This window comes from Lissotriton vulgaris, chromosome 3_1, assembly GCF_964263255.1.
Source record: "Lissotriton vulgaris chromosome 3_1, aLisVul1.2, whole genome shotgun sequence".
Classification (NCBI taxonomy): domain Eukaryota; kingdom Metazoa; phylum Chordata; class Amphibia; order Caudata; family Salamandridae; genus Lissotriton; species Lissotriton vulgaris.
The window spans coordinates 1,037,315,555-1,037,328,663 of NC_141689.1; the positions used below are offsets into that span (position 1 = coordinate 1,037,315,555).

The window sequence follows — 13,109 nt, forward strand, 5'->3', positions numbered from 1 at the left end:
ACCAAGCCACAGGCGGGCTTAACCAAGACACATGCACACTTTCACTCACTTGCATGCTAGCAACTGTACATAAATAAGTAGCTTTGTAGTTACCGCACTATAGGAGTGTGGAAAGGCTTTCCTTCCAGTGAACAAAAGCAGGAGGACTGAGTGCATGCACTTGCCTAAGCTGCCCAGGAGTAGCTAAATAGTATGCAACCAGAATGGGATAAAACCACTGTCGATTTCAACTTACATGGGAGGAGGGTTGGATTGACTGATTAGATCATCCTTCAGCTTTATGAGTTCCCTTAGTTTTGGATATTCTTCAAACCGGTCTGCTAAACCTGGGAGAGAAAAAGCATGCATAAGAAATTCCCAGTAACTTAAAAAAATACAATTACCACGCAATACATAAAGAGTACATAATTATAACTCAGTAATTTGCACAATTTTAATAAACTGGGAAATCTTCAATGAAAGAAGTGGTTGAATGCTGCATGTTGAAGGACAGTTATTTCAGTGCATTGTGCATGCCGAAATGCAGGTCCATGGTTATTGGACATTAGGAGACCTAAGGAAATGTAGGGTACGAAACCCATCTGATATTCCATGCCTAGTAGCATAGAATCTGTAGTTTTATCAAAGGCAAGTATGAATAACTCAGTTTCTAAGTATATCCTGAAGCATTGGAGGTTGGCCCTTCCCTCATAGATGGGTTCAACATCTTTGCCTTGCACAGTGAATACCAGATGAAGAGTATGACGCTAACTTCACACTAATACAATACAATACACCCAGTCCTAATGGCAGAAGCACAACATGTCATTTTGTCAAATCGTTAGTCACTACCCCTTTCCTTAACTACTGCTTTAGAATTTCCACCATTTAAAAGCGTTTGAGATCACATAAACATGAAGAAGGTTCTCAAACTGGCTCGAGAATCATACCATACAATGATGACAGCTTTCACAATAATTGTTTTGAGAACACACAAAAATAACCATCCAGTGTTTTTTAATTCCTTTTTTAGGGTGTGGCAAAGATGGTCATCAAACCCAGAGTACTGTTGATCATAGCAGAAACGCTATCCCGGTATCTCTCCCATCCACTAAACTTGCTAACCTTTGGCTAACTCTTTCCGGATGTATGACGGTACCACGCGTACTTTTACAACGCGTACCGTTACCACGCTACTTTTACCACGCAAGTCGTTACAACGACTTGCGTGGAGGTGCGCTGGATAGTAAATTATTTAATTTACTATTCCAACTCCAGTCCCCGTGGCCTCTAGGGAAAGGAGTTGGATAGTAAATTAAAGTATTTACTATCCTGGAGCGCCCCCCAGCGCATTTCGTTGTAACGACCTGCGTGGTAAAAGTAGCGTGCTAACGGTACCACGTTGTAAAAAATGCGTGGTAACCGTTGCATACCCCTTTTTCGATTTGTACCTTAATCATTCCTTTATATTATGCCTTACTCCTATCGCAACCCATCTGTTGGAAATTTACAATTTCGGCAGCGACACTTGGATTTCATTTTGCCCTTTTTACTGAATCCTATTTTTGCTGGTTACAGAATTTTAACTCTGCTAACCAGTAGTAAGGTTCTTGTGCACCTCCTTTCAACATGGTAAAATGAGTATACTCCTGATTGGTGGCATATTTTACTTACCTATACTTCCCTGGTATATGGTACCAAAGTGTACCCAGGGCATGCAAGTTAAAGGTCACAAGTGGACAGCAGCACCCATTGTGCCATCCACTACAGTGACAACTAAAGGCCTGTCACTAGTAGCGTGGCAGTGCAGGGTTTAATTTCAAACGCGACCTATCAAAGTAACTTGGTACGACAGGCCTATACCTGCTTGACAGGTCTGCTGGGGCTTTTCATATGACATTTGGGAAGCACTTCAAAGTGTCTTTACCTGTTACAGGCAAATGTTAACAGACACTTGAGCAGGGCCCTTCCGTTGTCTCCCCAGCTAATCAGGCCCCAATCACAGCCGGCCTATTTTGACACTACAGTATAATAGCCTGTTTGAAGGGTCTTCTGGGTGTGCATATAATATTTGGGCTACATTTCAACGGAGGGAAACAGAAAGCTAAATCACAGTGTCCACTCTCTGGCTGTCTAAAGGTCAGCTTTGATTTACCAGACTTCTGTCTTGAATACTGTTAGGAGTACAGGGTCTGTATTAAACTGTATGGATTTTGGTGTTAGATGTAGGACATCATTGGGATTATCATAGTATACTCACCATGTACACTTTCATTCCTCAAAGCCCAAGATTTGTGTGTCCGAAGACTTCAGGCATTTTGAAAAATTCCAAAGTGGGTAGAGTTAGCCCCAGGAACCTTCACTCCAACGGTTAGGGCTTCCACAGGAGTCATTCACACCCATTACCTTGTGGCAAGCATTATTGTGTTCATGTGTTATGTTTAAGAGCACTTCCATCCACCCACTTTAGAACACTCCTGGACTTTTGCAAGATCAGAAAAAGACTGAACCTGCAGCCTGAGAAGAGCGTAGACCACTGTACCTCTTGGACCCAGGACAAAGAAGTTTATCAACGATCATAAGGCTGACCATCTGTTAACTTCTTAACCGCGGCGCAAATTCCACTGCGGTGCGGGAGTTCTAATGAGTGGGCGGGGTCGCGTCAGCCAAAGGAAGTGCGCAGCACTAGCGAGGTAGTTCTCGCGACTGCCGTAGGCCAACGCGAGCACGGAACGGGTTAAAGGTACAGGAAAACATTAAATATACTCTATTTTCCTAATATGTTTTGGGGTTTTTATTATTTTGCATTTCGACTGAATTACTATTTTAGTGCTGCACAAACGCTTTACACATTTCCTCTAAGCTAAGCCTCTATGCCATGGCTATCAGGGGGTTAAGCTCAAGTTTACTTAATGACTTTAGAGGTTCAGCTTGACAAAGATTGTGATTATTACTTGAGGTGGCTAAATACCCCCTCAACCAATAACCCAAGTATTATACAGTCAGTGACAAGCTTGTTTTCATCAAAAGTGACAGTCAATGACTATTTTGATACCAAACTGGTTTTGTTTTTGAAGGTTTGGTGCAAAGTTATCTGCAAGTCAAAAATAGGTTATTCTTTGTTGTGTAGTGTCAGCTTTAACAAGAGAGGTGTAAACTGCATACTGCACAAAGTAAAACATATATACACACTTTAGACCAGACAATAATATTGGGAACTCAACTCTCAACTAGAAAGAGAAGCCTACAATTTCATTGAAAAACAAAGATCGAATGCTTGTTGAATGAATTTCAGACTTACCAACATCTCTGATGAAGTTCTGAGGCCGGTGTCCAGTGTCCACAAAATGCTGACAATAATCATTGTGAGGATTTAAGCTCTGTGTACCCTAGAAAAGACACAAACACCAATAGCAAACATTATGTGTGCCACAAAATTTGAAAAAGGGTAAGCAATGAATTTTCCAAAATAGTTTCTGTATTTGTTTGCCAAGCTGGATTTACAAGAAGCAGAAGTATCTGGGAATTTTGCAATTCTAAATTAAGCTTATGTTCTGGATCCAGAGCTCATTTGCAAATAAGATTGCCTTACTCATGAACATCGTGAACAGGCTTGATCTTGGTTACATAACTACTACCCCAAAAGTCGCTGCTTCCCCGGTCTTTTGTGCCTCTTCTTCACTCCCATCTGCTTAAAGCAATTGACCTAGCCTTTGCTTTCAACATGTTCAGGACTGTCATTTCTAGAACTTGTGGCAGACAACACAGGCCTCAAACACAAATAACAAGTCAAGTGACCTTGATTATTGTATTCTCACCTGCAGATCTGGAATGGTGTCATTAAGCAGCAGTGGAGTCGGCGACAAAGCTCTGCAGGAGTTATAACACAAGAAGACGTGCTGCTAGTGGTTTCAGTCAAGGTTATAGAAGGGCTATGTTTTCTGATAAAATTGGCATTCATTCTCCCTTTACAGATCTACTGTTTAAATGTCCTCAGCACACACATCCAAAAAAATTACCCAATCTCACCTGCAATAACTTGTACATCTTTTAATGGTTTTTTTTCAATACCAACCAAATCCTGTGCATAATGTGTGCAACTGGCTGACTCTGACCCTCTAATCCCCCTGCCCATCAATGAGCACTGCGGAAATCGCAAGGCACTTTTGACCATGCAAAACAATTGCATACTTTGTTACTTTATAACGCAGCCTTACTGTGTGGACAGTATAACAGTAATGGCAATCAGACGCTTCTTGTTTTATTAAAAGATGTGGTTCCCACTGGGTTCTCTTTTTAGGCAGGGAAAACCTACTAGAAGAGGCAGGGTGACAGGCTTTTGTATTGTTTTTGGGAGGAGGGTAGGAGCGTTTCCTTCACTCCTACTGGGCTCATAACTGTGCCTACTCTTCCTAACGCCCCCCTCAGCCACAACCTCATCAGAGCTGGAAAGTCACTGATTGACTCAAAGCCCCACCCCCTATCCAAACTCTACTAATTCCCCCCCTCCGCAAACCCCCCCACCCAAGACCCTTTCTCATTTTCTCAGATGAAAAAAATATATTTTTAAAGATGGCAGGTCTGAGGGGCAAGCAGAGATAGGAAATATGCACTCCTGCAGAAGAAAAATTAAGACCCTTAAGTGTTTAATGTGTACAGCTGATAATGTAATGTACTCTATTTGTGTCATAGTTAATCACCTAGGATTGGGAAAATACGTCAAATCAATCTTGGGAAAGATTAGAAAAATGTCCAAGCCCTAGGACTTCAATAGTCAAATGGTAAGATTAAGAGCAATGGGGATGTGAGGCTAAATGTTGTGTACACCTGCGCAACATGTTAGCTAGACTCTTAAGAGGTTTAAGATATTGCAATGACTTCTGAAGAAAATTAGGGCACTATGCATGTCTCAATGCACTTAGGGGATAACAGGATAGATTGGCAAGAGGATATTCTTAACTTGTGAAACAGGCTGAAAAGTAAAGGATTTAAAAGATATAAAAATTCTCCTGTCCAGCTGATCAAAATGACTACACCCACTTATCATTTTATGGAAGGTGAGCTGAAAGAGGTTAAGGCACTATGTTATGGTCTCACTTCCTTCTTGGACATTTCAGTTCAAAGACTCATACTTCCCCAGGCTGCACAAGTAACACTGGGACATAGGGAGTTGATGCAATTCTTGCCAACTAATAAACCACAGGGTATCTTTAAAACATACCCTCATCTTACAATCCATTTGGTAAAAACCATCAATGCCCTAGTCTTCAACAAACTGCATTACTGTAAAAACAATCTTTCTCTAGCGCTACTCTTAACTCATCAAAAAGCACAAACGTGTTCTACCCAAAACCTATTTACCTTTTTGAAATCTAGCCACACCTCCCACAACTAGCAACAAAATGCCTGGGACACTGTGCACTACTGGTCCATTACTAATTACAGATTTGCAGCCTGGTTTCTTTCTTCTACATGCTCACCATCTCACCCATAACTGAATCTTGATTTCAAGACCAACCCTCGTTTTCCATTTCTCAATTCACTTTTATTGCTTAAGCTATGAAAACAGCTACTCTACTCCTGCTTAATCGATTTCTCTTAAGCCTTTGATCATGTCGGTAGGAACCTGATTTGGAGGAAACTGGTTGCTTGGAATATTCCTTCTACTCTGCTGTATACTATTCTACTATTATACTCTAATAACTGAATGCAAATAAAGTTGGAAGATAACAATGCACTCTCTCCAAAAGTGCCTAAGAATAGGGGATTAAAACCAGACATGCTTGCCCCTATTCTTTTTAACTCGTTTATTTTCAGATTTAAGTTCTCTGTTAGATCAAGCGTCATCCCACTCATCAGCCAGCTCCTGTCATCTTTACAATATGTGGACGATGTTGTGCTCTTTAAATCAGGCAGGTGTGGGTCTTAAGAGGCTTTTAAATATTGTAAATGAATATTGCAAGGAAAATTATATGATAGTTAATTTCGACAAAACAAACATTGTAATCTTTGCAAAAGGGTGAATAAGAAGAGTGTTTGGCATTTAGGCAAGATTACAATCAAAAGAAGCCAAAGTTACAAATACCCAAGAGTGTGGTTGCAAGACCGTGGGTCACATCTTTTGCAACAGAATGCACTGAAACCTAAGTTGGCCGCAATAATGTATGCTTTTCAGGTGCTTTTCTGTAAATTGCTGAACTCCTCACTAATCACTCTGTTACAGGCAATTAAGGCAAAACAAGTCCCATGCATTATCCTATGGTTCCTTAGCACTTCCAGCAATGCTTGGGCACTTTTTAAATGTCTGTCACAGCAAAGTGTACCATTTGTTATTTCATCGCCCCAATAATGCATCAGATGCCCAGGCGAGGCATCAATTTGGCCTCATTGAGCATACAATTCAGAAGGTCTCTTCGATCAAGTATTCCTTTTGTTTGTGCACGTAGATGCTGGTACACTTAAAGAACACATACAGAAAGATCTAGATGGGGGCTTCCAAGAATTCCTGGAGTGTAGAGCAGACTTCTGCCCCGATAGCCCTTCAGGCTAAAATACCATGGAATCAAAACTTACCATATACTCGTTTTAAACTAGCAGTCGACAAGCAACTAAAGTGGCTTTCATTTTCGGGAGATAAAGAAAATATTAGGAAAAGAAGACACAGTTGGGTGTCTTAATTTTTACAATCGGCTGCAAAATCAAAGATATAAAGTCAAAAGTTATAGATGCTATTTCATAATAAGGCTGATGCAATTATGCTTTGTAACATTCACTTCATTAGATCTGCTGCCAAATTGGGTGGCTACACCACCCAAAAATAGATGTAGATTGCGTTTGCTTCATCAAGAAACCTTTTTTCAACTCCTCTGTATCTGCCACTGCCTCTATTCTAAAAGAAGATATTAGTTGCGACTACTATTCCTTCAGTTCAGCATAAGATCATGCAATCATCTTCTGCTTGAAAGGAGACCTTCATCTGGTGACAGTACATTTTATAAAATTTATGGGGAAAATGGTGTGTCTTTTAGTTAGGAGCAGCCTGTCCTCAGCAGTAAATATTTACTAGTTTCATTCAGTAGCCCTTGAAAACGTTATATAATTTGCAGAGACATTTAGTAACTGTTTAGACTAAGATCTTGGGATTTGGAATTTGTTCCTAAACTGCCTTATTTACAAATGCGCTGATACAGTAAGTGTTTAGGACAGCGATTACTAAAAGAAAAGTATTATATAGCGAATGAGGTTCCAATTTGGTTTCTTTTTGCACTTTGCCCTACCATATTTTATTCATCATCTATAATGATTGCTGCCGATTTGCAATGTTTATTTATGAATTAATTAACATGGTTTTAACAGATGGTTGACCACGCTGAACTTTTGTATACACGCCTTTATGACCATTGTCACTTGACATTATAGAGATGTTGGCATAATCTGTTGCATTTTAGCATTGAAATTTCTATGTATAAGAGCTTTAACCCCTCCCATGCTGGTGACGAACCCCAGCCGTCACGCCCCGCGGTGGGCGTGTGCTGATGACGGCTGGGGTTTGTCACGGCCCCGCCCTGTTTTTTTGTTTACCGCACAGTGGTAAAATCGCGGCAGCAGCGAAGGGGTTAAACTATCAGTTTTTAAAATTATGTTATTGTGCATTTTGTGCTTTAGACTGAAGCAGAGAGAGCACAGCAATGGACCCTCAGTGGGCACCTGTGTTTGTAAAACGTATCTTGTTTCAATGGGAATCGGTATTTCAGATTAGAGTGCATCTATGGCTTATAGGGGAATGGGTTGTATATTTTTATGTACGTATATCTCTTTTAATGTTTTGCTATCTAAGCGCAAAGTGTGTGGTTTTTAATAACTGCAATACAATTTACCCAAGCTTTGAAGTGGTCTTGCATGACTAATGCAAAAGAAATCAGTCACACCTTGCTGTAATGAATGCCCACTTAATCAGACAGGACCAATAATGTCTGCAAATCAGCATCATCTGTCATTGTGAGAGGCCCATGTTATACAATCCCAATAAAAGACATTATGGACCACACAGTTCCTAGCTAGAGACAGGGATGATTTTGGGGTCTTAGAAAAATTTATGAGCTACCTTCAGACCATTTATAAAGGTCACCAATTGAAAGTCGTGCTTTAAAAAGTCCTGTAGAGCCTTTTTTTTAAAATAAATTCTTGAAGCTTTTACAAATCATGGGACTATTCCCAACCTTTGTGCTTCTGGTAAAAGTAGGCCACTTGAAAAGAATATGCGGTGCAATGTGACACTAATTTGAAAAAAGACTGATGATTGGCTTTCATGCAGTGCAGAGGAGTGATGTTTGCACTAGTGTTGCTTACTGCCAGATAAATTAATACTTTTACATTTTATTTCAAATGTCATGCTACTACAAGTTCTTGTGACACACAGACGGAGAGCGAGGTTGCAATGCTAGCGAAACTCTCACAGCCCCATAATAAGGTAAGCTGCTTAAAGGAAAGGGCTGTTGAGACAATTTGTGTTGCAGCCAGGTGTCATTAGAATTTAGATTTTCCCAATATACATCTTAAAATAAAGCAGATGGGTTTGACCCCACTTAGTTAGCGCTGAAGTTAAAAAGATTGTTTGACCTTGGTGGCTGAAGGAGACATTACACAAGTAACCAGAGGATACTTCCGCTCTCAATGGTTCTGATGGGCTGGCAAACTCTCATTCTTCGGAGGTCGCTGAAATTCAGAACCACGGAGTTAAGCAACTAAAACAAACATATGACACAGACAATTCATTGTGTATTCCAGATAAGAATATTTATTTATATGGGAGCTATTGTAAAGGAAAGTTACAAATCTATTAGGGAGATGGCAAAACACTAAGAACATGAGTTCATGAGAATATTGATTAATTATGGTGTGCATCTCTTTACTCATCAGTTTGATTTTTTCATCTCGCCATGAGATTGCACCCCGGATTAAAATATGAAGACATGAGGATTACCAGGGAAGAACAAGTTTAAAATTTAAAAGGCGATAAGCAAAGACCTCAGGCTTCCTTTCATGCTGAAGTACGAGAGAGTGAGAAGTGCCTAATCAAGGGACTGTTCTTGTAAAATAGACAGAAGTGAACTTATTATTAATAATGCAGTGTAATATACATGGCGATTACGGAGTCAAAGAATGATAATGGGTACGATTATAAAGCATTGTGGGAATTGTAGGAACAAATGTGCGGCAGTAACCGCAGTTTTGAATAGTCCTCCGTTAATGTTAGTGGTACAATTCTTTAGGCACACACATGTTGTGAATTAGAGGCTAGAGTACGGGCGGGAACATAAAAGTGAAAGTTTGTTCGGTACAAAAAGGTTTCGTTACATGTCAGCAGAGCTCTGGCACACAGAGAAGGAAGGAAGGTTTTATTTTAACAAACGCGGGACTCACATGTTATGGTAAGGGCACAATGGCTTACGTTTGCATTTATGTCTTAGTTAAAAACTGCCGCATTGAGCAGCGTAAACCGGGGTGGATGGATTGAGAAACCTTAGAGTTAAGTACTAATGATGAAACTAAATAGAGAACGATAATGGTCCTGAATGTGCAGCATTGTGTAAACTGGTTTCGCAAAACGTTGTTGTTACATTGTCAATTAAGTTCACTGGTATGAATATGGTTTTAAAATGACATATTTTTGTATTTATAGATGCCCCTGATGAAGGGAAGTGATTTCCCGAAATGCATTGGGTTGTTATATTAAAATCATGGCAAGTGGAACCCTACATAGAAATCTGCGCTTTAATGAAATACCTACGCTTACAAGATTGAGTAAAATGAATAGATAATGAATGTGGAGTAAACGGATTAAAAAGCATGATGAAATAAGGATTACATTAAGAGTAAATTGCAAGAAATTGATACATTGGACTCAAACCATGAGTGTGGCAGTGCAGCACGGTGGAATCAGAAAAGGGGTTCCTTGTGGTAAAATTGTTAAAAATACTAAGAAGCCCATTTTTCTGTTTGGGCAGATGCTTGCATATCCTATATAACAATGAGAAGTCTAATTTTCTGCACATTTGAAATTTAAAAACAAATTGAAAAAGTCTGCCTCCTGGCTCAACATCTGCAGAACGCCACGGGTAGGTGCATGTTTTAAACAATTATTTCTTTACGGGTCAAGTAACTCCATGTGTCGTAATAAACAAGGAATTAAGTGAAGCTTAGATTTGGAGATTCCCTACTGTTGTGTCACCAACTCATTTCGACTGACCCTCAAATCTGAGACCAGATCCACATATTCTGTGCCTGTAAATGAATGATGATGATACTGGACTGTATGGACACTAGAATGTGGAAATGTTAAGAGAAAAAATAAATTACAAGTTTGCTGTTCGAAGAGGCTCTAAACAGGTGCTATAGTTATGCCACCAGCATCTTAGTGTGGTTAGAGATGAAAGTGATTTGATTGTAGTTTGTCAAGAGCAGCCCCAATGTTCATGCCATAATTCAAACACCTCAACAATTTATACAGTAATAGACTTATGCAAAAAGGCAACTGGTACTTCATAGTGGGATAGCAAGGATAGGCAGTGATAGTCCAGATTATTATAATAAATTGTCATTAGCGGACATAATTTGAGGCCCGTTTCCATAAATGTGTTACAGTCAATGTAGGCAATGAGAGAGGCAATGGAGTTCCCAGACACACTAACACTGTGGTGACAACATTAACACAAGTCATAAATGGTTCATGCAATATAAAGTTTATTTTGTGCAAAGTGTTTGTCTTTAGCCTCTTCCCCCACCTCTCCTCCTCGATACCCAAATTAACAGTTAAGAATAAGGTTTGATGAAAAGACCACGAACAGCTGACCAAAGAGCACTTTCTCAGGAGCAGACTACTTAGATCTGTATTGGTTCTTTCTGTGGATACAGCATTTCTAAGATAAGAGGAGTCCCACAGGCTTCAATATTTTGTTGATTAACATATTCCCCATTACAGATTAGTGAGTCATTAGGTTCTGCAATTTAAAGCCAAAATAGATAAATACTTTAGTCACCTTAGCTTCGGACTCCTCCAAACTCTTAATATCAATCATTTGAATGAGCCCGCTCCTGCTGCATATAAGCACCGGTTCCAGGTCTTGATTTGTGCCACCCAAGATATAAACCCGCAATGATATGCAAAATATTTAAATAGTTTCTAGATCTTTACAGTACCAAAGCTAACTATATATCACAACAGCTACCCCTGAGTGAGGTGCACTGCTCTCTCTGACAGCTGGCATAATGGTGGACTGTCAACTGTTCTGATGTCAATGCACAATACTGTGCTGGCTGTGATTTCCAGCCCCATTATGTATACTCACACTTCCGGCATGAGCACAATTTAACTGGCGACCTATTCTTAAGGCAAGTCTACTCAACATTTTGAATCCACACAATCCAGGGCCAATATAAAAATGATGATACTGAAAATCAAGCACTTCTATTTGTGAACAATTTTACGTAGCAGGTCTGGCAAATCAATGCTTGGCATCTCAGTGTGTCTGAAGTACAGCCATTGCAGCAGAAAGACGTTCTTCTGCCTTTTTATAAGTTTAAATATATTTTTAAAAATTAGTCATCGGGACCCAAATCATCCACTAGTTGACAACTTTTCTGTGATGAACGCTTCTTACTTTAAGGAACGTGCTTGAATCTTTATATATTTCTTCTTCATAAGGTAGATTCTCTTCTGCTTGCTGTGGCTCAATTTCATCCTTTTAGTAAAATGAAAAAAGAAACAATTTTTCAGAATATCGCTGTTTCATTCTCAAGGTATTTTTAGCAGCCGAATGGGATGCCATTTTGTGGTTGGGCTTCTGTCTTTTACCATATGAAAAAAATATAAGTTCCAGTATCACGTTTTGACATCATTAAATCCACCTGCTCCTCTTCATAGCATGAACATATAAAAGAATAGTATTCCCAATACACCACTTAAAACTTAGATCTAGAAAATTAAACACATTGGTATGGAAAAGCCTTTGCATATAACCAAAAAAATACATTCTGCTGCTGTGTATGCCGGGAATCGGCAAAGACGTTTAATGACTCCAAAAAGAGGAGAGTAAGCGGGCATGGATTTTAGGAACTATGTTATCTTTGATTAACAAATAAGTGTACTATCTCTTGCAAATAACACAACATAATTAGAGTGGAATCCTTCTTTTTGTGTTGACAAATATACAAGTTGAGGACAGAACATCTTCCCACCTTGCTTGGCAACAAACGTCAGGCAACCGAGATACCCTCCAAGTAACATGTCCGTGGCTAAAGAAAAAAGTTTCATTTTCTTATCACTGACTTTGAAAGTCTATTGGTCCCAGGTTTACTTCTTGGCGTAAGAGTTCGCATTTGTAGCTTTCAAAAGTATGTTAATTGCAGGCATGTCAAAACTGCTGATTCCCTAATTTAAAAAAAAACGAATCTACAGCACCTAATAAATGATTGTCTAAGCTGATTGCTCATAATAAAATATTAACAAGGAAGCAGTCAGCACAAAGATGTATATCATGCAAGCCACATCAGGATATTTTTAGTAACTGTTGGATTAGTCTACTATAACGAAGATATATCTCTTTGTACACGACTATCAGTTTCTAACTATTGTGAAAACTAGTATACCCATTAGCTAAAATAAAGTGCTTGAATCTAATGGATTTACACGTGAAAAGAAGAGCGATCCACTTTCAGCAACACAACAGCCCAGAGATTCTATTACATCAGGTTTATTAACCAAACTAATTTAAAAATGCAAATAGTATTTTAATGAGAGAGGAGATGATGCTTTATTTACCTTGTATTCTTCAATGACTTCCTCTTCAGCCTCGCCCTCCTCTGGAAATTTACGTTTTGAATTTGGCGACGAGCTATCATATGTATAACTGTAATCATACAACAACAAATTTCAGCCCTACATCAAAACAGTAAACTGCATAAAGGAAATATTATAAGAACAGATCCAAAGTATGCTTTTCAGCATGGACTTTGGGGTATGTACTAGGAAAGTGAAAACCTTTTTAATGTTATATCTGCATGTACATGAAAGCACTACAACAAACGTACAACATTAAATGGCACTCAATTTTGCACCAACAGAAAATGGT

The 13,109-nt window shown here is 39.2% G+C and overlaps 1 protein-coding gene across 1 annotated transcript in view; it reads right to left on the bottom strand.

The window, feature by feature from the left end:
* METTL14 (methyltransferase 14, N6-adenosine-methyltransferase non-catalytic subunit) overlaps window positions 1-13,109 on the bottom strand; it is a 205,733-nt gene that overhangs the window by 150,215 nt on the left and 42,409 nt on the right. Inside the window, exons 3-6 of the mRNA XM_086961446.1 lie at window positions 12,800-12,887; window positions 11,640-11,720; window positions 3,281-3,368; window positions 236-326 (exon numbers count right to left, since the gene is read on the bottom strand). Of these exons, the coding sequence (XP_086817572.1) occupies window positions 236-326; window positions 3,281-3,368; window positions 11,640-11,720; window positions 12,800-12,887 (348 nt within the window). The remainder of the gene's footprint in view (window positions 1-235; window positions 327-3,280; window positions 3,369-11,639; window positions 11,721-12,799; window positions 12,888-13,109) is intronic.